At 40.9% G+C, this 25,697-nt stretch overlaps 1 protein-coding gene across 2 annotated transcripts in view; it reads left to right on the plus strand.

Annotated features, from left to right (window-relative positions):
* The window catches only part of HSD17B4 (hydroxysteroid 17-beta dehydrogenase 4), an 88,646-nt gene extending 63,291 nt beyond the window's left edge, over positions 1–25,355 (plus strand). For both annotated transcript variants that reach the window (XM_045486683.1, XM_045486688.1), the window contains exons 18-24: positions 758–827; positions 2,379–2,485; positions 3,593–3,679; positions 8,153–8,239; positions 9,456–9,594; positions 19,050–19,177; positions 24,960–25,355. In XM_045486683.1, the coding sequence (XP_045342639.1) occupies positions 758–827; positions 2,379–2,485; positions 3,593–3,679; positions 8,153–8,239; positions 9,456–9,594; positions 19,050–19,177; positions 24,960–25,049 (708 nt within the window). In that variant the 3' untranslated portion in view covers positions 25,050–25,355. The remainder of the gene's footprint in view (positions 1–757; positions 828–2,378; positions 2,486–3,592; positions 3,680–8,152; positions 8,240–9,455; positions 9,595–19,049; positions 19,178–24,959) is intronic.
* The last annotated feature ends 342 nt before the right edge of the window (positions 25,356–25,697 follow it).

Consider the following 25,697-nt stretch of genomic DNA (forward strand, 5'->3'; position numbering starts at 1 on the left):
TATGAAGGTCTGGGCCAAGCAGAAATTTAATCTTCATGGCAACCTGTCAGTCTATTTTGTTGCAGGAGAGCTAGTGCTCAGGACTTAGGGTACCAGGAGGATGGAAGTTTGTGGTAGTCTGCAGGCTTCAACTGAAAGCACCCCATTAACTGGCCTAAATTATGCTTGGTTAGCAGAGGCTGTAAACATCTACCTTATCTTCACTGTGTGTATGTGTGTGTGTTTTTTTTTAATGTTTATTTATATTTGAGACAGAGTGCGAGCAGGGGAGAGGCAGAGAGAGGGAGACACAATCTGAAATGGGCTCCAGGCTCCAAGCTGTCAGCACAGAGCCTGATGCGGGGTGTGAACTTGTGAACCATCAGATCATGACCTGAGCCAAAGTCGGACACTTAACTGACTGAGCCACCCAGGCGCCCACCCTTTCATTGTGTTGTAATGAGAGTAGATTGATGGATTCCTTTCTGTGACTTGCTCCTCAGGCAGAGTTAACCATGGTTTTACCCAGGTGTAGTTCTTGGCCCCTTCCCATTACCCGACAGGTCCCCTCCTCCCCAGCTGATTCCAGTGGCAGGTGTTATAAAAAGCACTTGATTTACAGTTCATCTGTGTTAGAGATGGTTATTTTCTAAGTAGAGCTTCAATTTGGTATATTATATATTTCTTATATAAAAATTGAACATATTTCCTGTTTTTCTTTTAGTGTATTTTCAGAAAGCACTGAGTGCTAGTTATTTTTATAATTCTTTCTCTGCAGGCTGCTTTGTACCGCCTCAGTGGCGACTGGAATCCCTTACACATTGATCCTAACTTCTCTAGTTTCGCTGGTGAGTTGCTCATAATGTGTACCAATGAAAACTAGTAGTTCCGTTATCTAAATAACACTTAGGGGCATTGCTACTTAAGACAGGTAGTTTGAGTAGTATTTAAAACATTTTTTTTAATGTTTATTTTTTAGGGAGGTGGGGGTGGGGCAAAGAGAGAGGGAGACACAGAATCTGAAGCAGGCTCAAGACTCCGATCAATCTGTTAGCACAGAGCCTGACGCAGAGCTCGAACTCACGAACCACGCCATCGTGACCTGAGCTGAAGTTGGACCCTTAACCAACTGAGCCACCCAGGCATCCCAGTTGTATTTAAAAAATAGCCTTCTCCTAATACATTTATGCTAAGGGTAGAGAAAGTAGGAAGTAGTGTTCAGGAGGTGTTGTGCTTGGAATTCATAATTCAGATTGTGGCTTCTAGTGCAGGGTTAGGATCTTACCATGTAGGTGGGTGTCGGAGTTATCCTGCTGGGCAAAGGACATTGGAGGAGAGAGGAAGGAACTGAAAGGCTAGGAAAGGATCATCTGCATACCTGGATATTGAAATCAGCAGGGGTGATTTCATCGTCAGGACCACAGCCAAACAAAACAATTCTTTGTGTTCCCACATCTCTCACATTCCTTTCTTGATTCTTCTCTGTTTGTTTCATAGTTTTCTCCCTGGAAGTATTATTTATAAAATATTTTCCATGTTTCTTTTTTTTTTTTTTAAATTTTTTTTTTCAACGTTTATTCATTTTTGGGACAGAGAGAGACAGAGCATGAACCGTGGAGGGGCAGAGAGAGAGGGAGACACAGAATCGGAAACAGGCTCCAGGCTCCGAGCCATCAGGCCAGAGCCTGATGCGGGGCTCGAACTCACGGACCGCGAGATCGTGACCTGGCTGAAGTCGGACGCTTAACCGACTGCGCCACCCAGGCGCCCCTTTCCATGTTTCTTAAAATAGATGGTATTAATTCATCTTAGTGCTGTTTTTTTTTTTTGTTTTTTGAAGTTTTAATATTTATTTATTTTTGAGAGAGAAAGAGACAGAGCACAAGCAGGGGAGGGACAGAGAGCGAGGGACACACAGAACCTGAAGCAGGCTCCAGGCTCCAATCTGTCAACACAGAGCCTGCCGCAGGGCTTAAGTCAGAGGCTTAACCAACTGAGCCATGCAGATGCCCCATCATAGTGCCATTTGAAGATGTGTTTTTGAAATCCTGAATTAATTATCCTTGGTGTGCATATATATACATATATATACATATATATATGTGTGTATATGTATATATGAATAAATTTTTTTTAAAGTTTTTATTATTTTGAGAGAGAGAGACAGTGTGAGTGGGGAAGGAGCAGAGAGAGAGGGAGAGAGAGAATCCCAAGCCAGCTGCTAGTGCAGTGTCTGATGTGGGGCTTGAACCCACGAAATTGTGAGATCATCATGTGAGCTAAAACAAAGAGTTGGTTGCTTAACTCACTGAACCACTCAGGGGCCCTTGGCTTTTAAGTAGGAAATATACCTATATCTAACTAACTAAAGTCTCTCTCTCTTCTCTCTCTTTTTTTAGGTTTTGACAAGCCCATATTACATGGATTATGTACATTTGGATTTTCTGCCAGGCATGTATTACAGAAGTTTGCAGATAATGATGCGTCAAGATTCAAGGCAATTAAGGTATACGTGTATTATTGCATAATTTGAACATTAGTTCCCTTTTTTTATTTTTAGAAAAGGAGTTTTAGTGACTTCATTTGAAATAGGTACTGTACTGAAGCAATACACATTTTTATTATTTCATTGACTTGGCAATCAGCCCGTGTTCTTATTGTAGCTATAAATACCTCTTACGTGTGAACCATGAAAGATATCATATACAATTATAATTTCCACAGATTAATTTGATTGTTTCATTAATTAGGAGCATACATGCATATGTCAGTATATACGCATTAATAAAAACTTGAGGTTTACCTTAAACATTTTTTTTCTTGACTATTTTGTAATTTGTCTTAATTTAATTAAAAAATGTTAAGTGGCTGCATTTGAACTCATTAACGTATACCTATGTCAACATGACGGCTGCATATTGATTTTAGTTTTTGTACTTTTAAGTTGGTTTCACGTTTTCATCTATTATAAATTACAAAAAAACCCTGTCTCTACACAGCATCTTTGCAGAAGTTAAGTCTAAAGACAGACACTAACAAATGGTTTAAGACAGTGTCAAATGGCTCCAAAAGCTTTTATCAGTTGTGTTCTGTGCAGCAGTGAAATTGCATTTTCTGATGTGTTGCCTTTAATAACACAGATTATTTTCATGCTTTTCATTTTACTGTAGCTACTCTTATTAGCTAAACATACACAGAGCAAATAACATGGCATAGAAAATTATGAAATCAGAAGTGGGATTATTTTGTTCTAGATGCCACCCCAAATCTTAGTCCCTGGATATACTTAGTACTACTTTCATCTGCATTGATGAAGTTCTGGGACTACCTGTATAACTGTCCTTAACACAATGATGTTTCTGTTTCTTGATTTATCAAGATTAAACACTATTCATGGATTCTGTGTTTTGAAAGATAAGGAATGAGCTTATAAGAACTATATCGTTGCTGTAATTTTTTCTTACTACTGTTTTTGTCCTTTTAAGAATTTAAATATATTTAAACCTGTTTTCTTCCTTTTTTGTTCTCCCACCTTCCTTGGAATTTCTTTCCCCACGAGTAGAAAGGTTTCATTTTAAAACATTGTTAACCCCCAAACTCCTTTCTTTTAAAGGTTCGTTTTTCAAAACCAGTATATCCAGGACAGACTATAAAAACTGAGATGTGGAAAGAAGGAAATAGAATTCATTTCCAAACCAAGGTATGATAATGTAGTCAGAGGGGCTTTGTTATCTGGTTCACCACACCCTGTAATTGTATTCTGTCTTACAGTGTTATTTTGGTTATTGCTATGGGTATGATAGAAAATCTAGAGAGTTTCTTTTTAATTAATGGTAACTTCAAAAAAAAATTTATTTTGAGAGAGAGAGAGAGAATGGTCCCCTGTGCGTGCATGTTAGCAGGAGAGGGGCAGAAAGGGGGGGGGGGTGGGGTGGAGAGAGAGAATCCCAAGCAGGTTCCACGCTCAGTATGGAGCCTGACACAGGGCTTGATGTGGTGACTGTGAGATCATAACCCGAGCTGAAATCAAGAGTCGGATGCTTAACCAACTGAGTCACCCAGGTGTCCTTAATCAGTGGTAACTTTTAATTGAAAAGGTGTCTATGTCCCTTGTTTTTTTTATTTTTTACTGAATTGGTGCCTGCCTTTGTACAAGAGGCACAGCTGTTCTGAAAACCCAGCCTTTTTGACTCAGCCAATCAACTTGTCAAAATGTAATCTTCAGAATATTAAAGGCATCACTCTTCCGCAGATATAAAATGAAAATATGATGGGTGCCTGGGTGGCTCAGTCTGTTAAGTGTCCGACTTCAGCTCAGGTCATGATCTCACGGTTTGTGGGTTTGAGCCCCGCGTTGGACTCTGTGCTGACAGCTTGAAGACTGGAGCCTGCTTTGGATTCTTTGTCTCCCTCTCTCTCTCTGCCCCTTCCCTGCTCACACTCTGTCTCTCTCTCTCTCTCAAAATAAATAAACATAGTAAAAAAGTTTTTTTTTTTAAATTGCATCAATGAGGGGCACCTGGGTGGCTCAGTTGGTTAAGCATCCAACTTTGGCTCAGGCCATGATTTCACGCTTTATGAGTTTAAGCCCTGTGTCAAGTTCTGTGCTGATAGCTTGGAGCTTGGAGCCTGTTGTGGATTCTGTGTCTCCCTCTCTCTCTGCCCCTCTTCCACTCATGTTCTGTTTCTCTTGCAAAAATAAACATTAAAAAAGATTCTTTTTTTAAATGAAAATATGACAAATCTAATTGCTTAATGAGGGAGCCGGCAAGATGATAAAAGTGGTCCAAAAGAGAATTGGAGTAACAATATATGGCCCAATAGGACCCACTCTAAATAATTTTGCTGAATTAGAGACAAAACTAGTTAATGTTGTACAGGACAGTAAAACCATACCCTTATGGGTATGTTTTCTACTGGATATCTCAATCATACAGAAATCCACAAATTGTGGATGGAACTAGAGGGTATTATGCTAAGCGAAATAAGCCAGTCAGAGAAAGACAAATACCATATGATTTCACTCATATGTAAAATTTAAAAAACACAACAGATGAACAAAGGGGAAGGGAAGGAAAAATAAGATTAAAACAGAGAGGGAGACAAACCATAAGAGACTCTTAAATACAGAGAACAAACTGAGGTGGGGAGGGGTGGGGGGATGGGCCAAATGAGTGCTGGGCATTAAGGAGGACACTTTGTGATGAGCACTGGGTGTTCTATGTAAGAAAGGAATCACTAAGTTCTACTCCTGAAAGCATTATTACACTATATGTTAACTAACTTGGATTTAAATTTTAAAAATCCACAAATTAACACCTTATGTCACAGAATTTGGGCCTAATGAATAGTAAACAAGACACAAAATAAGTATGTCTCCCTAAAGAGTTAAGTAATGTTTGGGTGAGGCTGTTAGCAGTGTTCCGGTAAAATACTAAAAGGACATGCGATCATTCCTTTATATGTGAGATTTTTAAAGCTAATTTTTATTAATATGGTTGACCAAGCTGGTACTTTTTGGCCTGATCATTTTGTACCACACAGATGGTTTGTATTGGGCAGTGTAGACACCATCATGAATAATAATAGTAGCTGTTAAACATCTCTGAGCAGGCTGTACCATTATCTCTAATATACCTAAGAACTCTGTATTTGATGAAAGAAAATCTGGGTTCAGGTCTCCCTTTTTTTTATTATTATTATTTTTTTAACATTTATTCATTTTTGAGAGACAGAGAGCACGAGCAGGAGAGGGGCAGAGAGAGAGGGAGACAGAGGATCCGAAGCAGGCTCCATGCTGTTAGCACAGAGTGTGACGTGGGGCTCGAACCGATGAACCATGAGATCATGACCTGAAGTTGGACACTCACCTGACTGAGCCACCCAGGCGCCCTGGGTTTGGGTCTCTTAAATACCAGCTCCTGGTCCCACGGAAGGTGGTGGAGCCGGGGTACAAACCCAGGTCTTCTGGCTCAAAGCCTACATCCCAGGGCCCTCACTGTTCTTACTATATCACAATTTCTTTCATAAATAAATAACTTTGTGGAACTCTTCTTTTTTTTTTTAATTTTTTTTTTTTTAACGTTTATTTTTGAGACAGAGAGAGACACAGCATGAATGGGGGAGGGGCAGAGAGAGAGGGAGACACAGAATTGGAAGCAGGCTCCAGGCTCTGAGCCATCAGCCCAGAGCCCGACGCGGGGCTCGAACTGGCGGACCGCGAGATCATGACCTGAGCTGAAGTCGGACACTTAACCGACTGAGCCACCCAGGCGCCCCTGTGGAACTCTTCTTTATGTGGTTGCCCTACTCCTCATTAATTCCTGTAGCTTGCACTATCACTTGCCTACTTTATTTGTGTACACGCTTCATTTCCCGTGGCCTTTTGTCTTTTCAGTTTCCTTTCAAGCTCTTACCTTGCCCTTGGAGGCAGCAGCTCCTTACTGCTCACTCCTCTTTTTCTGTCCACACAAACTCACATATTGCCTTTCTCTCAAGTCCTCCTATGATTAATGTTTGTGCCACATATTCTGGAGCCTTCCTGTTTTCTCATTATTTTGATTAAGTTTTATTTTTTGAGTAAGATGATGAAATCTGAAAGTGTTAAGGTCCATGACTATATTACAGGTTTCTGTTTTCTCCAGTTCTAGTAATGAACAGCACAGAAATAATTTCCATGGATACAACTGAAAGGGCTGAGAAATAATTTAATGTCTGAATATAATACCTTCTTGCCATTTTGATAAAACCTAAGCATATCTTCTTATCTTTTCACTATATTTGCTCTTTCCCCCCAGTGATTAGAGATACTCTTTCCTATTAGTTATATATAGGATCCTTTCTCCCTCCCTTCCTTCCTTCCTCCTCCCCTCCCTCCATCCCTCCCTTCCTTCCTTCCTTCCCTTCCGCCCTCTCCCTCCCCCCTTCCTTCCTACTTCCCTCCTCCCTTCCTTCCCACCTCCCCTCCCCCCCTCCCTTCCTCCCTTCCTTCCTTCCTTCCTTCCTTCCTTCCTTCCTTCCTTCCTTCATGTTGTATTTTAAGAAACATTTTAAACTAATATTCCAAAATGACATGCTTGGCTTGGTCACAAGAAAGTAATTTACTAAAGTATATTTTGTTCATAAATTGTCTCTTTCCATGTTTTGCACTGTATATAATTAGAACAAAATGAACAAATTGTTTGAAAAATCTTTTTTCTCAAGTACGATGGCAAGTAGTCAAAGGAGTGTGCTCTTTTCTTTTTTTAATGTTTCATTTATTTATTTATTATTTTGGGAGAGAGACAGTGCATAAGCAGGGGGCTCAAACTCACAAACCGTGAGATCATGACCTTAGTCGACTAAGCCACCCAGGTGCCCCAACAATGATCTTCTTAAAGTGTTAAAAGTCAACATTAATGCCACCTTAATTTTTAGACATTATCCTGTATATTTGTAGCAATATCACAATTTTATGAAAGGGTAACTATTGGAATAATTTTAGATGAAGTATTAGGAATTAGAATTTGAATTCCTCAAATGAATATTTTGATGAAAGTATATTTAAGCATTTTGTTTATGCTATGTGTATTTCCTATTTGAAAGAATTTGGATTATTACTTTAAAAAGACCAATGCAGTCGGGGCGCCTGGTTGGTTCAGTAGGCTGAGTGTCTGACTTAGGCTCAGGTCACAATCTCATGGTTTGTGAGTTTGAGGCCCCCCCCCCCCCCCCAACCTCGGTCTCTGTGCTGACAGCTCTGAGCCTGGAGCCTGCTTCAGATTCTGTGTCTCCCTCACTCTCTGCCCCTCCCCTGTTCGTGCTCTCTCTCTCAAAAATAAATAAACATAAATTTTTTTTTTTTTTTTAAATCTCCAAATACGAATGCCAAGGGTCCACCCCAGACTATTTAAATTAGAAGTTTGGAGATGGGACCTTGGTCATAGGTATTTTTTAAAAGGGCATCAGTTGACTCCAGTTAAGGTTAATAACAGTTGTAGTAAAACAGTAAGACTTCATGTTTATTCATCTTGATATTTAATTTATAAACTTTATTTAATTTGGATTATTATTTTCTTCTTCTTATGAGGAAAAACTGTAATTTTAAATGACTTTATAGTGTTTTATGGCAATACTGTGTTTTCATTGGAGTCATCAGAGTGAACTGGTGTTTTTCCCTCTTCTCTTTGTTAAGATTCATGAAACCGGAGACATCGTCATTTCAAATGCATATGTGGATCTTGTGCCAGCATCTGGTATTTCAGCTAAGACATCCTCTGCGGTAGGTCGTAGAAACTGGTATCCCAGTCATTTCCTGAGTTATGCATTTCAGTTAACATTACTTCTAGAGTGTTCAGGCTGCTTTAGAAAATTAAGAGCTCTGAAAGATTCTTATTCTTGAAGGATAATAATTCAAAACTGTGAAAGTAAAAGGAATACTTTGACAACTTAGAAATTTTTAAAACTTTTTAAAGGGAGACGCTGGGGTGGCTTTCAAGAGAGAATACTTAATATTTTAGTTTTAGAGTAACTGAATCAGTTGTTTCTTTTTTAAAAAAACTTTTTTTTTTAATGTTTATTTATTTTTGAGACAGAGAGACAGAGCATGAACAGGGGAGGGGCAGAGAGAGAGGGAGACACAGAATCTGAAACAGGCTCCAGGCTCTGAGCTGTCAGCACAGAGCCCGACACAGGGCTCGAACTCACGGACCGTGAGATCATGACCTGAGCCGAAGTCGGCCGCTTAACCGACTGAGCCACCCAGGCGCCCCTGAATCAGTTTTTTCGTTGGAAATTTTAAGCTAACAATATTTTGGGGAAAAACAGATGAAAAAGTTAAATATCCTGTACCTTTTCTTGATTTAAAGATCTGTGTAAAGCTTTGTATGCAAGTATGAAAACAATAGCATGTATTATTTATTAAAATATTTGTGTTACTCGATTAACGTGCTGAGGCTTTTAATGCAAATGTTTCTGTTCTCGGTCTTCAAAGTATTAACTTTGTAATCTGAAGTTCTCAGACACAGGATCTTTAATTGTCTCTTATGAGCTGTGTCATCCCATAAATGACTGAAGATTAAAATCCCTTAAGAAGAATCTAAGATCAAAAACTTTAGAAGTTTTAAAGCTCCAAGGAAAATCAGGCTTTATATAACTTAATCCCATTTTACAAAGCAAGGGATGAGACTGCAGAGGTTAGACTGATTTGTCCAGTGTCTTCCTACTGAAGTTAGTTAGGGCATAGGTTGTCGAGTGTGCTTTTCAAATATTACTTCTGAATTCTGATAAAAGTAAAATCCTCATTAAGAGGACTGAGGTCCTGGGTGACATGAATGAATGTAAGGAAAGAGTAAAAGAAGGCTGGTGTGTAAAAAACTAATTTGCCTTATTTTTATGCAGATTAAAAAAAATCACTTTATTGCACATGCGTTTTGTAATCATTTCTCCCCTTGTGTCATTTTACAAACTTTTAAAATTAAATTTTCTCCTTTTGCCAGCGTGAGGAGCTTCAGAGTACCCTGGTGTTTGAGGAAATAGGTCGCCGCCTTAGGGATATCGGGCGTGAGGTGGTGAAGAAAGTGGATGCTGTATTTGAGTGGCACATCACTAAAGATGGAAACACTGCAGCCAAGTGGAGTAAGTCCTATCCCTGACCTCATCCTGTTCTAAGGTAACTCTTAGTACATAGAGGAAAAGTGTCCTTGTTATAATTAGAGCCTGTGTCTTTGAAGGTAGGTGAACCCTACCTTTTCATGGGAAATAACACGTTTTAGGGCACTGAACCCATGTGTGTTTTTCAGAGGTGTAAAGAATCCGTGAAAATGAAAATACTGTTTTTAAAGATTTCATTGTATATAACTGAAATTAGTACTTTTAAACAGTCTTGTTAGCTATGTGCTTCTTTTGTCTTTAAATTCCCCTTCAACAGAAAGCAAATTTATAGGTCAAATGAAATATTTTTAAGTCTTTATATTTTGACACGTTTAAAACTGTTTTCCTCATCCCAAGACATTACTAATTTGGATTTCACCTTAATTCTCAGATTGCTGTTTAAGACTGACTTTGTGAGTGCCTTGAAAATCAGTTTGTTTTTGGGGCGCCTGGGTGGCGCAGTCGGTTAAGCGTCCGACTTCAGCCAGGTCACGATCTCGCGGTCCGTGAGTTCGAGCCCCGCGTCAGGCTCTGGGCTGATGGCTCAGAGCCTGGAGCCTGTTTCCGATTCTGTGTCTCCCTCTCTCTCTGCCCCTCCCCCGTTCATGCTCTGTCTCTCTCTGTCCCCAAAATAAATAAACGTTGGAAAAAAAAAAAAATTAAAAAAAAAAAAAGAAAATCAGTTTGTTTTATTTTTCCCTACAACTAAACATCGCTATAAATGCTCACTTAGAGCAGAAAATTAAAATATATCTCTAAAGCAACCGAAACTTTTTGAAATAGTCTCCTGTTATGTATTCCTAGAAGAACATTTAGAAGTTTTGTTAAACTGATTTTGGATCAGTATTAACAACCTTCTTTGTAATATAGCAACTGTTGTTCCTTTTAAGCAGTGTATGCTTATGACATATAGTTTGATCTATAAAGGCATAAAGAAGAATATAAGGATGTATATAGTGCCACCACCCTCAGTTAACATTTTAATGTTTGTTCTTCTGGGACTCACTGGGCTTCTAGGAAGTTAATTCAGAAGGGCGCTGGGGGGATAAAGGAAGGCAAACATGTGATAGGTATTTAGTCCCCCAAATTTCAAAGTGTCTAAGTTTTGTCTAAGTAACTTCGTAGATCAACACTGTGTGTGCAGGTGTTATCACACCCTTCCTGTTGTCTATCTTTCCATGGTGGAATTCAGCTTTTTCCCTAGGGAGGAACGTCTGTTAGAAGTTGAATTACAGCACAGGATCTTTGAAGATACTGGTAGAGGAGAGGAATGAGATCTGTAAAAAGTGAGAGAAGGTGCTGGAACCATGGGTCCCAAAGTTGGCACCCTCGAACCCTGCAGGGATGTGTAACGTAGACAAGAGCTTCACTCTTGGCAAACTAGTGTTAGTAACTCAGATTTGCCCCTTGTCTTGCTGGTACTTTCCTCGTAGACAGTGTTAGCAAATGTGCTTCCCTTTACAAATGACCTTTAATTAACTCAGGAGAAGGGTTTTTCCTGACAGTTCCACTGGAAAAATGGGAATATCGGAATCCTGTTAATAACTACTTACTATTGATGCCCAGTAGCTTTTTGCTTGCTTTCTCATCTTGAGCAGTCCTTAGTAAAGCTTTCCCTGAAAGGGTTCACTGGGATCGTAAAGCTTTCCCTGAAAGGGTTCACTGTTCCCTTTGGTCGGCCACCTATTAATGGACCTGATTCTCAGCTGTGTTGTAACTGTTTCCACTTCTGGTTGTTGCTTTCCCAGTCTCTGTGTCACAGACTACGTCACCGTGGCTGGCGGCAGTAGAAGCTGTCTAGGCCTCTGGGCTTACGGTGTCTTAGAAAATGGTTCTGTGTTGGCATCTGTTGTCTTCATCTTGGTGCTTAATGCCATGAAATGGATGGTTGAATGCCTTGATTTAGGGAGTCCTTATTTTTTTTTTTTTTTGCACAAGCGGTTTTAAAGATTTTTTCTTAAACGTCTTAGTATTTTAAATTGCTCTTAGCTGTCCCAGCCTCGTTCGCGTCTTGGACAGGAGAGAGGACCGCAGCTCCTCACTGCACCTTGGCTGAGCACGGGTGTCACCGGAGTGACCGTCACAAGTGACTGACCTTGTGCGAGTCTCAGAACCCGGGGGTTTGGGCTTATTGGCCCGGAAGGTGCATTCCAACTTCAGATCTTGGACTGTGCCCGTCTTCTCCCCGCCCTTCCTCCCCACCCCCCCACCCCCCATTCCTGCCATCTCGATGCCACTCCCGACATCACCCAATCATGTGTGGTTGGAGGTGGGGAGAGTAAGAGTCTTTTAAAACCAAATTTGTCTGAATCTCGGGAGAATTAGCTGAGTTCTCGTGTTGGCCCTTGGGTCAGGGTTGGTTTCGGCTGCAGAGGAGCCGTATCTGTGTCTTTGAGGTGAGGCCCGTGAAGCCTGTTGTGCGTCGTCACCCAGGAGCAGGAGGGACGGCGTGGCCTCTGCCTCGCTGGGCAGAGATGGCCTCAGAGGGGCTGGAGAGCTCGTCCGTTCCTTTCTTGTGGGCCGAGAGCACGGAACGGAGAGATGTGGGATGAGCGCGCCGGATCTGCATAAAGAGCCGGAAGCAGGGCCTTGATGAGGAACTTTGGGGAGGAGGCTCACTAGGACCTTATTTCTGCTTCTGGAGACAATGGTTTGATTACAGAGCATTGTTTTATATTACTAAAAATGTTACAATCCGTACATAGTGCTGCTTTATGAAGATAGAAATTGAGAAGACTGTTTTTCTTATTTCACTGTTAATAATGAACAATGGACATAATATCCTTGATATCCACAATTATTTGTGTCTTTTTGTGGCTCTAAAATGTAGTTGAAAGCCTTGCCATGTTCTTATGTTCTGTTCCTTCGGGTATTTTACCCTTTTGAATAAAGGTTCTCCTTTGGCTTTTTACTTTTATAGGGATTCTTGGATTCTGTTGCAGGGTTGTAGATGGACATTAGCGGGAGAAAGAAATCTCTAAATTTCCTTTGAACAGTCTTTTATTTGTCACAGTTATCTTACTGGGTTATGATCGTTCATAATTAGGTGTCTCCTCCCATCTGACCTTGGGGGTAAGCCTGAGAAAGGGCTACAGATTAATTTTTGATTTCTTGCTTCTAGTACAACCTGTAACACAGTAGCCTCTTTCCATGTATGTTGACTAAGTGCTAAAAGCCATGTAGAGTATATAGTCTTAGATGAATCACACACCTGCTTTTTTTTTTTTTTTAAAGTTCTGAAATTGGTACCTTCTGTCTTTTAAAATGATAACGTGTTGTGTGGATATTTTCTAGTTAGTATGAGTGAAGTAATCAGGAACAGGGTGATCCCACTGAAACCTTTTATAAGTAAGCAATATAGCTTATAACATCTATGACTGTTAATTTCTTTTTAAAAAAATCTTTTTTTTTTTGTATCTTTGTTTATTTTGAGAGGGAGAGTGTGAGTGGGGGGGAGGGGCAGAGAGAGAGAGAGAGAGAGAGACAGACAGACAGACAGACAGACATAGAATCTGAAGCAGGCTCCAGGCTCTGAGCTGTCAGCACAGAGCCCCATGCGGGGCTCGAACTCATGGACTATGTGAGATCATGACCTGAGCTGTAGTTGGAAGCTCAACCGACTGAGCCACCCAGGCGCCCCCATGGCTGTTAATTTCTAAAGCCAGCCAAAAGTTGTTCTGCTAAACCCTTTGGATCCCATTCTGTTGTTCTAAGCAACAGGAAAAATTCAGAGGAAATGAAAGATGACAGGAAGGCATAGAGGATGATAAAGAATCAGAGGCTTTACCTGAAAATGAAACACAGCTTCTTCTGTCCGTCATTCCAGAGACCACAAAGTCTAAAACTGGAAAGGTCTTTTTCCTTCCAACTTATTGATGCCAGAACCTGACTGGAACTCACATGATGCAAATAATTGTCCGCATCTCACCCAGTGTGAATGAGTTGAGTACAGAAATCGTGTATCTGTGTATAGAGTGTTACATTGTTGCAGCTTTTCCATAATAGATGATACATGTTTTATGCACTGTATTTCCTTCCTGAAATCTGGAAGATTCTGAATTCTAGAACACATTTTGCTTGGAGGAGTACAAATAAGGAATCGGGGCCTATTCATATCCCTCAATAATTCTGAACAGAATTGCTAAGAGACGTGGAGAAGGTGTCATCAACTGTCACAGAACAGGGGGATTGGCTCGTTCAAGTAATAATTGAGTGTTTACAATGTGCCAGGTGCCCTGCTAGGTTGCAGATCACAAATTTGAGAAGACTGGCTGTTCCCTCTTAGAGGCGGGACACAGGAAAATTTGAATACAGAGATTGGAGAGACAAGGATTGTTGCACTGCAGATGAAAGGGAAGGAAGACCTAATTGAAGGTCATGGAAGGAATGGAGGGAGGAGGGCATATGTGGATTATTGCTAAGAAGAATTGACTGGCTTGGCTACTGATAATGTCTGAAAAACAAGAGGAAAGAGAAGGAGTCCAAACGGATGCCAGAGTTTGGAGCCTGTGTGGCTGGGGTTGTTGACTGTGTTGCCAGATGTGTGAAACGTGGGCCAGGGGAGGGGTTTGGGAGAAGAGGATAAGCCATGGTGCTTACCTGTAGCAGACAGATCTGGGCTGGTGGGTAGGAACCGTGGGCTGGGAACATGGGATAAATAAAGTCACAGCTGAGACAGGGCCTTGGAAACCACGCTCAGGGAAATGGTGGGTGGGACTCCGGGCAGTAGCTTTGCTGCTGTGCTTCATGGCACGCAGGAAGAAAATGGAGGGAGATCCTTGTTCCATCAAGACTGTCTGCTGCGTAGCTAATGGCCCCACCATCTCCATTTGTGTCTAAATAAAGTGAGCATCTTACACTGTGGCCCGGGAATCTTAAAGATGCAATTTGTTGTAAGTCTAGACATGAATATTACCCTCTGTTTCCAAATAAGAATCTATCTGTTGTTTGATTGTATCTAGTAGATGTAGAATATAGAATAGCCACGCTACTGAAACTTTTGATAAAGACCCGTTTCTTTCCGTGTAGTGATGATACAGTGTTGCTGAGTAACAAATATGTTCTCATGATAGGTTTAAGCTGGTTGGCGTTGAACGATTTGGTTGTTTTTCCCCTAAAGGAAATTTAGTTTCTTTTCACATATTTGTATTCTTTGCCATTATAGGAACATGATTGGAATTGGCATTGATATAGCAAGATTGTAGAAATACTATGCATTATTGCTTGCATACTGCTGGTTATGTAATGAAATTATTTGGGTTTAAAAAATATATATACTGAAATTAATTGTATAGAGCTAAGTCTACGTAATTGGACTAGATCCAGGCATCCATTATGCACTATGTAACAATGTCTGGACAAAGATGTTCTTTAAATCTGGACAAAGATTTATTTTGGACCTTAGAAATTTGCCAGAATGTGGAAGGATATATACAGATTTGGCAACTGGCGTTCTTTTAAGATCAGAATACATTCATCCTTAGTGGCACCGTTTGATCATTAGGACCTATTAGCTTCACAGTCGGTGTTCATCTTCTAGCAGACCAACCAGTTCACGTTTGAGGGTTTCTCAGCTGGGATATAAACTCAGTCTTGAGGATGCTTGTTCCACATTTTGGACTGGGATCCGAAAGCGTCTCATGGGTTTACAGGAAAGACTTGAAGAGATGACCTTTGGAAAGCACCATGGCATCCAGTCAGGGGTGGGGACCTGTGTGTCGGAGGGGCGTCTACCTCAGGTTACTCTCGATTCCCTTAGCACCCGTGACCACATCCCCTCATACAGCACAGCCCCTGACTGCTTGCCCGCACTCACTCACTCACTCACTCACTTACAAAATCACTTAAATCGTTAATGGCTTTCCATCTTGCTGTGGGTGCTATTCATCTTAATAACATCTTTTTGTACTTTTTTCTTTTGAAATGATTTCAGACTTACAGAAAAGTAAAGTTGCAGGAATAGTACAGAGAACTGGTCTGTGTCTTTCACTCAGTTTCTCCAAATTATGATTTTATTCCATATCCTTTACTATTTTTTTTCATCGTACATATTATGGTCATTTTTCTAAAGCATTTGAGAGCATTTGAAACTTACAGTGTCCTTTATTCCCTGGATAGTCCAGTAGCATCTCCTAAAAACAAAGGCTGTCTCTTATCTATTCATAGAACCACTCTCAATATCAAGAAGTTAACATTGATACAGTATTAATTAATCTACAGACTTTATTATTTCACCAGTCGTCCCACTAATGTTTTCTATAGCAAAAGAGTAACAATAGAAAGAATAATAACAACAATAATAGAAATGAAGAAAGAAAAAGAAAGAGCTGTCCAGGGTCCAATTGGGATCAGATACTACATTTCATTATTAGGTCTCTTGAGTCTGTTAATCTGGATGAGTTCCTCAGTCTGTTCTTGTTTTTTGTGACCTTGACATATTTGAAAAATAGAGCCCAGACATTCTGTAGAATGTTCCTCAGCTTATGTTTATTTGATGTTTCCCATGATTATTAGTTTGAGTTTGAGTTTTTGGCAGGAACAACACAAAAGTATTGTGTCCTTCATGGTGTGATTTAAAACAAATCTTTATTAAATTTTTTTTTTTTTTACATTTATTTATTTTTGAGAGACAGAGAGCACAAGTGGGGGAGGGGCACAGAAAAAAGGAGACACAGAATCCGAAGCAGGCTCCAGGCTCTGAGCTGTCAACACAGAGCACGACGTGGGGCTCCAACTCAAACCGTGAGATCATGACCTGAGCCTCAGTCGGATGCTTAACCGACTGAGCCACCCAGGCGCCCCCCAAAAATCTTTGTTTTTAACTTAAGTTTTCATTTTGTTGTTGTTACTATTTTTTTTTTTAATAGAGATGCTTCATCGATGTGCTTTTTTAATCATCCGTTAATAAATAGTTTCTAAGTACTTTCTATTCAAGGAAGTGTAGGGGATACAGACAAGACATTCTTGTTCCAGCAGAGCATTTATAATCTTCAGGGAAGGAGGCATCAATATAAACAGCCGCCTTCTCCTTTGTGATTTGTAAGGTACATATATCCCAAGACCTTTAGAGATCCCCAGTTTTCCAAATGGCATGGTCTCTCACCCCCATTAAGTGTTGTAAAGTACAACTGAAATTTTCATAGACTCTTTCGGAGCCTTAATGATCATATAAATACAGAGCTGAAGTCATGCACAAAGCTTTTAAAATAGTTGCTACCAGTAAAAGAAAATACGTATAGTAGTTTCTTCATTTCAGTAAGAATAACCGTGACCTTACCGGTGGGTAAGTGTAAATTCAAGGTAATGGTGGTGGATGATGAGTCTCCTGAACGAGCCATATTGTAGACCATGACCTGAGCCACCTTGGAATTGGACATGCCAATCCTTTCCCCTCACTCCCTGTATTCTTGCTAAGAACCTTCCCTTTCTCTGAGCCCTCTTCTCTTTCATCAGTCCTAGTTTCTAGCTTTCCACAGAAGAGAGTCATATTGCTTTCCAAGAGTCATGGCTGAAGCCACACGTAGAACCAGGGGGAGTGAGAGGGCAGGCGGACAGATAAGAACCTTCATTAGCTTAGAGCCTTTCTCCCTCACCTGAGCATTAAGATGTGTGCAGCCCACTAACGTTCCTGAGCAGGACTGGTGTGGGCTTTTAGACTCACTTGTGACGAATTAACATCATGAAGGTTGTTTGTTGAACTCCAGAGGTTTGCCTTTTAGAGTTTAGAGTCTTTCTCCCACCCTTTCCTTCCCCACCCTTCCTGACTCCCTCCCTTTTTCTCTCTTTCTGTTTAACTCTACAAGCAATACAGGAGAACACACATGTCATAGTTAAGTGCCAGTAAGAACAGAGCCTTTGCTCTTCACGCGTGACTTCTAGTACCTTGCGTTTGTCTGACACCCGTAGTAGCAACTCAGCAGTGGAGTGAGTGAACGAAGTGTACAAAGCAAAAACTTCCCCTTCTCCTTCCCCAAGGTGACTTTTCGTTGAGTTCTTGTTTTACCTTAGTTGGCCAACTTCTGTACTCTGAAGAGTTGGAGTGATATCATTTTCCCTCTGGAGCAGGTCTTGGGCTAAGCAGGAGGTAGTTAAGCACTCTGGGTTTTCATCATGCACGTGTAGCTTGGCCCTAAGCTGGGAGCTCTCTGCACACTCTTAGGGACGGTGATGCGATTGTAGCTCCTTTGCTGTAGCAAGAGAAAGCGCCTTCCGGAGGCTGGCACTGGAGGAGGGGATGATGGTCTCAGTCACATGGGAGGCACTTAAAACTTCGTAAATTGTGGCTTTGGTATTCAACTCTATAAATGTTATAGAGAGCAATGAAGGTAATTTTTCATAGTTTTCCCAGTTACCCAGCCTTTTTCTGGGATACTTAAATACTTCTGTCAAACACAGTTAAGGGAAAAGAAGTTAAATTGAAAAAAATTTTTTTTTAATGTTTATTTTTGAGAAAGAGAGAGAGCAGGGGAGGGGCAGAGAGAGAGGGAGACACAGAATCCGGAGCAGGCTCGTCTCTGAGCTGTCAGCACAGAGTCCGATGCGGGGCTTGAACCCGCGAACTGTGAGATCATGACCTGAGCTGAAGTCGGCCGCTTAACCGACTGAGCCAGCCAGGTGCCCTGGAAAAGAAGTTAAATTTTAATGTTTATTTGCAACAATTAGGGCAAGAAATATTTTGTAAATAAATACTAAGTACACGCAACAAATTAGAACATTTTTACGCATCTGTTTTGACTATCTTGCTATGACAGAACCTTTGATGAATATAGATATTTAAAAGGTGACTAGATTGTGTATTTCCTTCCTCCAACCCAACTAACATTCACCTGTTTAAAATTTTTTTTTAATGTTTATTTATTTTTGAGAAAGAGAGAGAGAGAATGAGCAGGGGAGGGGCAGAGACAACAGGAGCCACAGAATCCAAAGCAGGCTCCAGGCTCTGAGCTGTCAGCACAGCCGATGCGGGGCTTGAACCCACAAACCGCAAGATTATGACCTGAGGCAAAGTCAGATGCTTAACCAACTGAGACACCCAGGTGTATCCAGCATGCACCTGTTTTAAAATTCAGCTTTCTTCCTTTGTTGACTATAGAGTTTGTATTTGAACCTAAAGGCCTTAACCATATAACCACCAACAATTTAGCTTCCTTATATCTTACTCTACATTAATTCACATTTAAAATGTCTCTGTTGTATATACTTCTTTAGTGAAGTGAAACTATTATTGATTTTTACTCTTGTGAAGAACTTCTTTATAAAAAAGACATCTTGAAAAATAAAGGATTTTCTAATTTTTCTAAATGACAGAGAACGTGTAAGGTAGAAAGCGCCACACTAACTTGGAAACCATAAATATGTTTGCATTTTGTTTGCTTTATTTTACTCTCCTGTTGTGAAGAAAAAAAAAATAACACACGTTGCTCTCTTCCTATCTTTGACAGCTATTGACTTAAAAAATGGTTCTGGAAAAGTCTATCAAGGCCCTGCAGTAGGCTCTGCGGATACGACCTTCACACTTTCAGACGAAGATTTCATGGAGGTAGTCCTGGGCAAGCTTGACCCTCAGAAGGTAATGTTCCTAACAAGTCCATTCATCATCATTGCTTCCTATTTGACAATTGCAGTTTTCAGCTGACTCCCAAATGCTGATTTATAAGACAGGTTCCTTACAACTTTGAAGAAGACACAGTTGATATCAATATCTGGGTTGACAGATCATATATATTTTTAAAGGAGTTCCAAATAACACCTTTTAAAACTGAATTTGGGGGTGACGTTCTTCTTCAGCATAGACTAGAGCAATATAAAACCCACATCTAGACCTTTAAATATATTCTGTCATTAATTCAGAGGTGAAAAACCATGCATTACTAGATACTTTATGAAATTAGAAATTCATTCCTGATGTAGAAGATTAATAAGTTGTCTTAATCATCATTGAAAACTGGAAATAGAAGGACAGAATGTAACAGCCGGTGTCTTACTTAATAAGATGAAACATTTAGAGGCCTTTCCCTGGAAAATAATGCTTTTGACAAGGCTGCCCTCTCAGATCACTATTAGTTAATATTGTTCTGAGACTTTTGGCCAAACCACAGTCGCAAAATTAAAGAAACTGACGTAACAATTAGAATGGAGGAGAAAAACTTGTTACTTTCAAACCATGATCATGTAGCTAGAAATTCCAAGAGAATCAACTACTATTTATTAGAATGAAGGGCTTCAAGCAAGCAGTTGGATATTCAATTATTATTAAAAAATAGCTTTCACACAGCAGTGAACCCAAGTAGAAGATGTCACTGAAAATAAAAGTTGTTTATAATCACAACGCAAACTGTAAAATGCCAGTGACTTGCCGAACAAGGAAAGCCTATGTGAGGACAGTTGTGCAAGTTGTGCAAGTTTACAAGGAGCAGAGCAATTTGAATACCTGAGAAAGTGCAATTTTCCTGGATAGAAAGACTAATTTAAAAAGAACTGTACAGTAATTAGTGTAGTGTTAAAAATACGATCTTTGACATGAGATAGGTCTGAGTTTGAATCCACACTGTCACTTACTCTCTAAATTCTAGTGTTCTCAGTGATAAAGTTAATACAATAATTGTGATAATCCCAAACAATAGTCATAACTAAACCTGATAATGTATACGAAGAGCTCAGTCTGGTGCTTCGCACCAGCTGACCGCAGTTGGTTCCTTCCCAGAAATTTACTTAGCACTTAACTCTGATTCGGGCGTTAGGTGTGGCTCAACATGACAGTGCCCCCTACCGTTTGAGCTTAGTTCTGGAGTGGAAGGAAAAAAAAATCTAATTTCAGGTATTGAGAAAAATAAGGCACAGTAATGGGTCAGAGCACTGGTTGGCAGACTTTGTCGGTAAAGGGTCACCTAGTGAACATTCTAGGCTTTGTGGGCCCGATGGTTTCTGCTGCATCCCCTCACTTCTGCCCCTGTAGAGTCAGAGTAGCCACAGAAAATATGGAAATAAATGAATGGGGCTGTGTTCCAACTGTAAAACTGTATTTCCAGAAACTGGCCTCAGAGTTTGGCCTGCAGGCTGTAGTTTGCTGGCCCCTGGATTAGATGGTGATAGGCTAGGGGAACTGTTTGAGATGGGGTTGTCCAAAAAGGCCTGACAGAGCACTGGCCAAAGTGAGTGCTCATGGATGAACCATGAGGCCAAGGACACGAAGTGTTGATGCAGGAGTAGCTGGACTTTACTGAAGCACTTTAACTGTGAGGAGACAGGTGAAGAGCACTGGGAGAGGGGGAGGGAGGGAGTGGGAGCGTGGGGAAGGGCTGGTTTGCACAGGACCTTCGCAGTCTTGGCAAGGAGTCTAGATCTCGTGTGTGATAGGAAGCCATTGTGGCATGAGTTTGAAAGGTCATTCTGGCCGCTGAGTGGAAAATTGACTCCAGGGCAGAGAGTGGGTCGTTAGGAGTTCTTTTTTAGACGTGTTACATTTGAGGTGCCCTTATATAAAGATTTAATGTAGGATCAGGGAAACATTTTTGTAATTGCCAGGAATACGAGACCCTTGGGGGTGAATGGATCATTTAGTGGATGGCACTGGGCAGTGGCATAGGAAATGGTAGTGCTTTCATCACTCCATGTACCTAAGTCACCACCAGACGGAATGGGATTAAATGTAAAAAATAAAAGCAGAAGCAAAAACTTAACAGAAACCTAGCTACTTACTATTCTTAATGATAATCCTTTGAGAAATTCTAATTAATATCGGAGTTTTTCTGAAGCCATTTGGCTTTGTTACCTTCTCCCCAACCTCAGTGCTAAGGTCATTAGTCTTCGGTCATCAGAGACCGCATCTCCTCGTATATACAGTCTTTCTCTCTCTGCCACCGACTCTTGTTGACCTTGGTACCTTCCCTCATGATTCATAAAAATGGCGTCTCCAACAAGTGACCCTTTGTTCATTCATCTGTCTTCTGATTATCTTTTACTGCATTCCAAGTCTGCTTTAGCCCTTCTTAGCATTCAACTGAGTTAACCACCAACTTCTTGAAATGATGTCATCCCTTGGCTTTCTTGACACCATATTCTTCTGTTTTGCTTTCTGTACCTTTGGCTTTTCCTAATCTCCTTTACTGTCTTCTTCTTCCACCCCACCCATTAAATTTGGTGCTTCTCAGGGCTCATTTCAGGGCTCTTCTCTAAGTAACGTCTTTCCCCAAATGCGTTCCTCCATCCTATGGTATTTAAAGCCTTGGATGTGCTGACAACTCACAGATCTAAATGTCCGACTTGTCTTCTCTAAGTTCCACAGTGTTGTCGGCATCTCTCCACCTGACCCTCTGATGGGAGGTCTTACTGGCATCTCTCGCTGACGTCGTCTAAGATAGAACTCATGAGTTCATTTTCTCCCCCAGTCTTTTCTGTCTCCGTAAATGGCACTACCATCTATCTATACAAGTTAATATGCTTGGTAATGTAAGGATTGTCTTGGCTTCCTTCTATACCTCTATATTCTGTTTGTCCTTAATTCTGCCTGATCTTTCTCCATAATATATCTTAACATTCATCCTCCACCTTCCCCGCTAGAGATACCACCACGATCCAAGCCTCCAGCATCTCCGCTGGCTTACTCCTATGGCTTCTTGGCTGGTCTTACTACTTCCAAACTTGCCTCTCCACCAGTCTGTTCTCCACACAGGGTCCAGGGGAACCGTTTAAAAATGTAAATTAGATTATTGGTCGCCCTACCTGAAAACCTCCCTAAGATTTCCGTTTGCACTTGGATGACATCCAGACTACCAGTCTCCCATGTCCTGTGTGGCGATTTTCTTGCTCGTCTTTTCTCGCTTCAGCCCACACCGTTTGTCTCCCCACTTAGAATTCTGACTCATTCACATTGTTCATTCTCTCCATTTCTTCCCATCACCTTTTACTGCTTTGGTGTCTGTGCCGTTGCCTTTTCTGGATCTTGTCCCCTGAGCTTTTGGCAGAGCTGGCTTCAGTTCATCCAGAGTAGTTCCTTTCTGTTAGGAAGGATGTGAGCTAGCATCCTGTTCTCTCCTTCCTAGTGTTTATAACAGGTTTTAATTACTTGCTTACATTTTATTTTTTGACTCCCCTACCATAATGTTAGCTCCATGGGAACAGAGGAAGATAACCTATTTCCTGCCTAGATTATCGCCTAGCATACCGTGGGCCCTCACTGATACTTGAGCAGATGAAAGCAAGGATAAAAATCAGGAACAGGAGCTCACCAATAGCAGTTGAGGCCATGGGGAAACTGAAAATGCCAGGTTGTCGGACTCCTCGAGGTGGTCCCATAAACCTGGGGGAAATAACACAGACAACGACGATACATGGTAGAGTGGTGTCAGTAACCTCTGCAACGCTCTGGAAAACACCAAATAGAAAAAAGTTAGCAAAAGTTATCCAGTAATCAATAAATAGAAATGACTTAGATACATAAGAACTATTAATTTTTCCCAGTAGCCACAAAATGCAAATTAGCGGATGTCATTTTGCCTCAAATTTTCAAAGGTTAAAATGAACAGTATTGTTACAGTTGGGATAAGAGAACTCACAGGTAGCTGGAGCGAGTATAAACTGGGTACAGTCTTTCTGGAAAGCACTGTGGGAGGGCTTCAGACTTTGTTCCTTCGTGGCAACCTGCAGTCTCAGTACTTTTTGCCTCATACTCCTAGGCTCAGAGAAATACCTAACAGCCCTTTATTAAGTGATTAGGTCCAAGCAAGAGTTGTGTTTCACTGATGTCCCTGTATTTCCCTCGAAAATGTTAAATGTTCCATATTGTTCCATACTGTGCCACACAGTTTGCACACTGGTGATGGGCAAGCATGGTTGTGTCATGATTCAGTATTTCTTCTTCTAGGAGTCTATCCTAAGGAAATAGATAGGGACAGAGATCTCTGTACAGAATTCTTCTACTCTACGACACCTGTCCTCGTTGGCTTTGGTGTATCTACTTCAAGGAATTAGGTGTTCTGATCCTCGGTGGCAGGTCCGTCTCAGAGCTGGACCCCAGCAGGCAGGTCTCGGTACTGACGCCTCTGCCAGGCTTGCTGAGCATAGCTCCTGTCACTGCCCCGCGAAAGTAGTCTTAGCTTTGAAATCCCAGGCTCCTCTTTGGACCCCTCGCAGTTGATCCTGATTGTGAATGAGTTCCCCGTTATTTTTTTCTGGGCTAAGAAGTTGGTGTAGTTTTGGCTTTCCCTCCAGTTGATGAGGGTTTGCTTCTAAGATCAAGTTGCTGTATGTTGATAAGCCGGAGGCTGTGTTGAGGAAGAACACGTGTGAGTTCAAGGCCTAGCCCCGCTTCTCGCTGGCGCTGTGGCCTTGAGCCGGTTATTACAGCTCTCAAGTTTTCTCAGCTGTCAACTGGCAAGAAACAGGCTCACTGCAAGCTGATGGCTTGGCTTCTCAGGTGAGACTGTATTCCTAGGCTGCTTTGTAATGGTAAGAATACATGGATATTACATTTTTTTCCATCTATCTAAAAACCTAGGGATTTCTTTTTCACTTCATAGTCTATATACTATTTCCCCATTAGCCGTATGAACTTTGACGTTTGTGTTTTCTTACTGCGAGGGAAGTTGACAGCGAGGGTGAATTTAAGGAACGTGGACAAGTCTCTGTGTCAGGCCAGGCCCACAGGCGATTCTGTAGTGTTCGAACTCTCCAGCCTTCACTTGGTAATAATGACACGTTTGATAGGCCCTTACCGCACATCACACGCTAAGCTAAGCGCTTGACGCCCTATTTCGTTCAGCTCAGCGACACAGCTGCGTTATTTAGGTACTGTTGTCATGCCCCCGTAGATGAGGAGGCTGGAGCTCAGAGAGGTTAAGTAATTTGCCCAAGCTCACCTTGCTTGGAAGTGGCAGAGCCTCGATTTTAACCCAGCCCTTCTGATGCCACAGCACAGGGCCGATTCTCTACTTAGTTACACGGTGTTGTTTTGTCATTACATGGCTCTCTCTTTCAAGGAGTAAGAAATACTTTTATTGTCAGGACTACAGCACAGCCCTATATTCATAGGGTCTTAAATTCACATTTAAGAACATAGACCGACATCCAAGTGTGGGTTGAGACACAGAACTCCCAGATCTGTCAGTTCAGATAAATTATTCTGTGGTTTTCCAAAATACACAAGGAGTCTTTTTGTTTGTTTGTTTCCTTAGGTATCTAGGAATTTGGGTACTATCTATAATCATTAAAGTAATATTGCTAGATAAAAGTTGCCTTTGTCGTCCAGAGGTATTATCTCAATTGTATTCAGTCTGAACAGTGATCTTTTCAAAACAGAAATGAAATGCAACATGATAAAGTCTGGCGCTCTTTTGTCCCGCTTTCCTTTCCAGGCATTCTTTAGTGGCAGACTGAAGGCCAGAGGGAACATCTTGCTGAGCCAGAAGCTTCAGATGATTCTTAAAGACTATGCCAAGCTGTGAAGGACACACCACCTTATTAATAAGAATAGAGAAATTAAGTACTCTCCTCACCCAGATATGCAAAAGTGATCACAGCCAAGATACAGAGGACTCTGCTTAACATTTTCAGACTTTAGATAACTTTTCAGATTTTAATTTTTTACTAACTTTTCACGTTATAATTATTTTTTACAATGAACTATAAGCTAGCATGTAATTATCTTTCTGTTCTTAGAGCTATATCTTCATAATAAAAAATTTTCTCCCAATTCTTTAGAACTGTGATAGCATTTATAAGTGGAAAGGAACATTAAATGAGGAAAGCCACTTTGATGTCTTTTGCACTTTGTTTTGCTAATTTCTGTTCTCTAATGTATTGATACCCCAGTTTTAACATGAATTGTCACATGTATTCACTTATTTTTCAAACTTTGCTATGACAGTGTTCTGCTTTAAAACAGGAAAAAGGTCTTTATGTTCCCAAATAGTTTTCCTTCTTCTCACCTCGGTTTTGTTGAAATTTTTTTATTTTCATAGAATGCCTGTAAATCTACCAAACATAAGAATTTTCTTGTTTAATCAGTACTCTCAAATCAGAAATAGGTCACAGGCAAGTGCTGTCACACTGGTGTTTTCCCCACCATTTTAGCTCGGATGATGTGTGCCGAG

This window comes from Leopardus geoffroyi, chromosome A1 (assembly GCF_018350155.1).
Source record: "Leopardus geoffroyi isolate Oge1 chromosome A1, O.geoffroyi_Oge1_pat1.0, whole genome shotgun sequence".
Lineage (NCBI taxonomy): Eukaryota > Metazoa > Chordata > Mammalia > Carnivora > Felidae > Leopardus > Leopardus geoffroyi.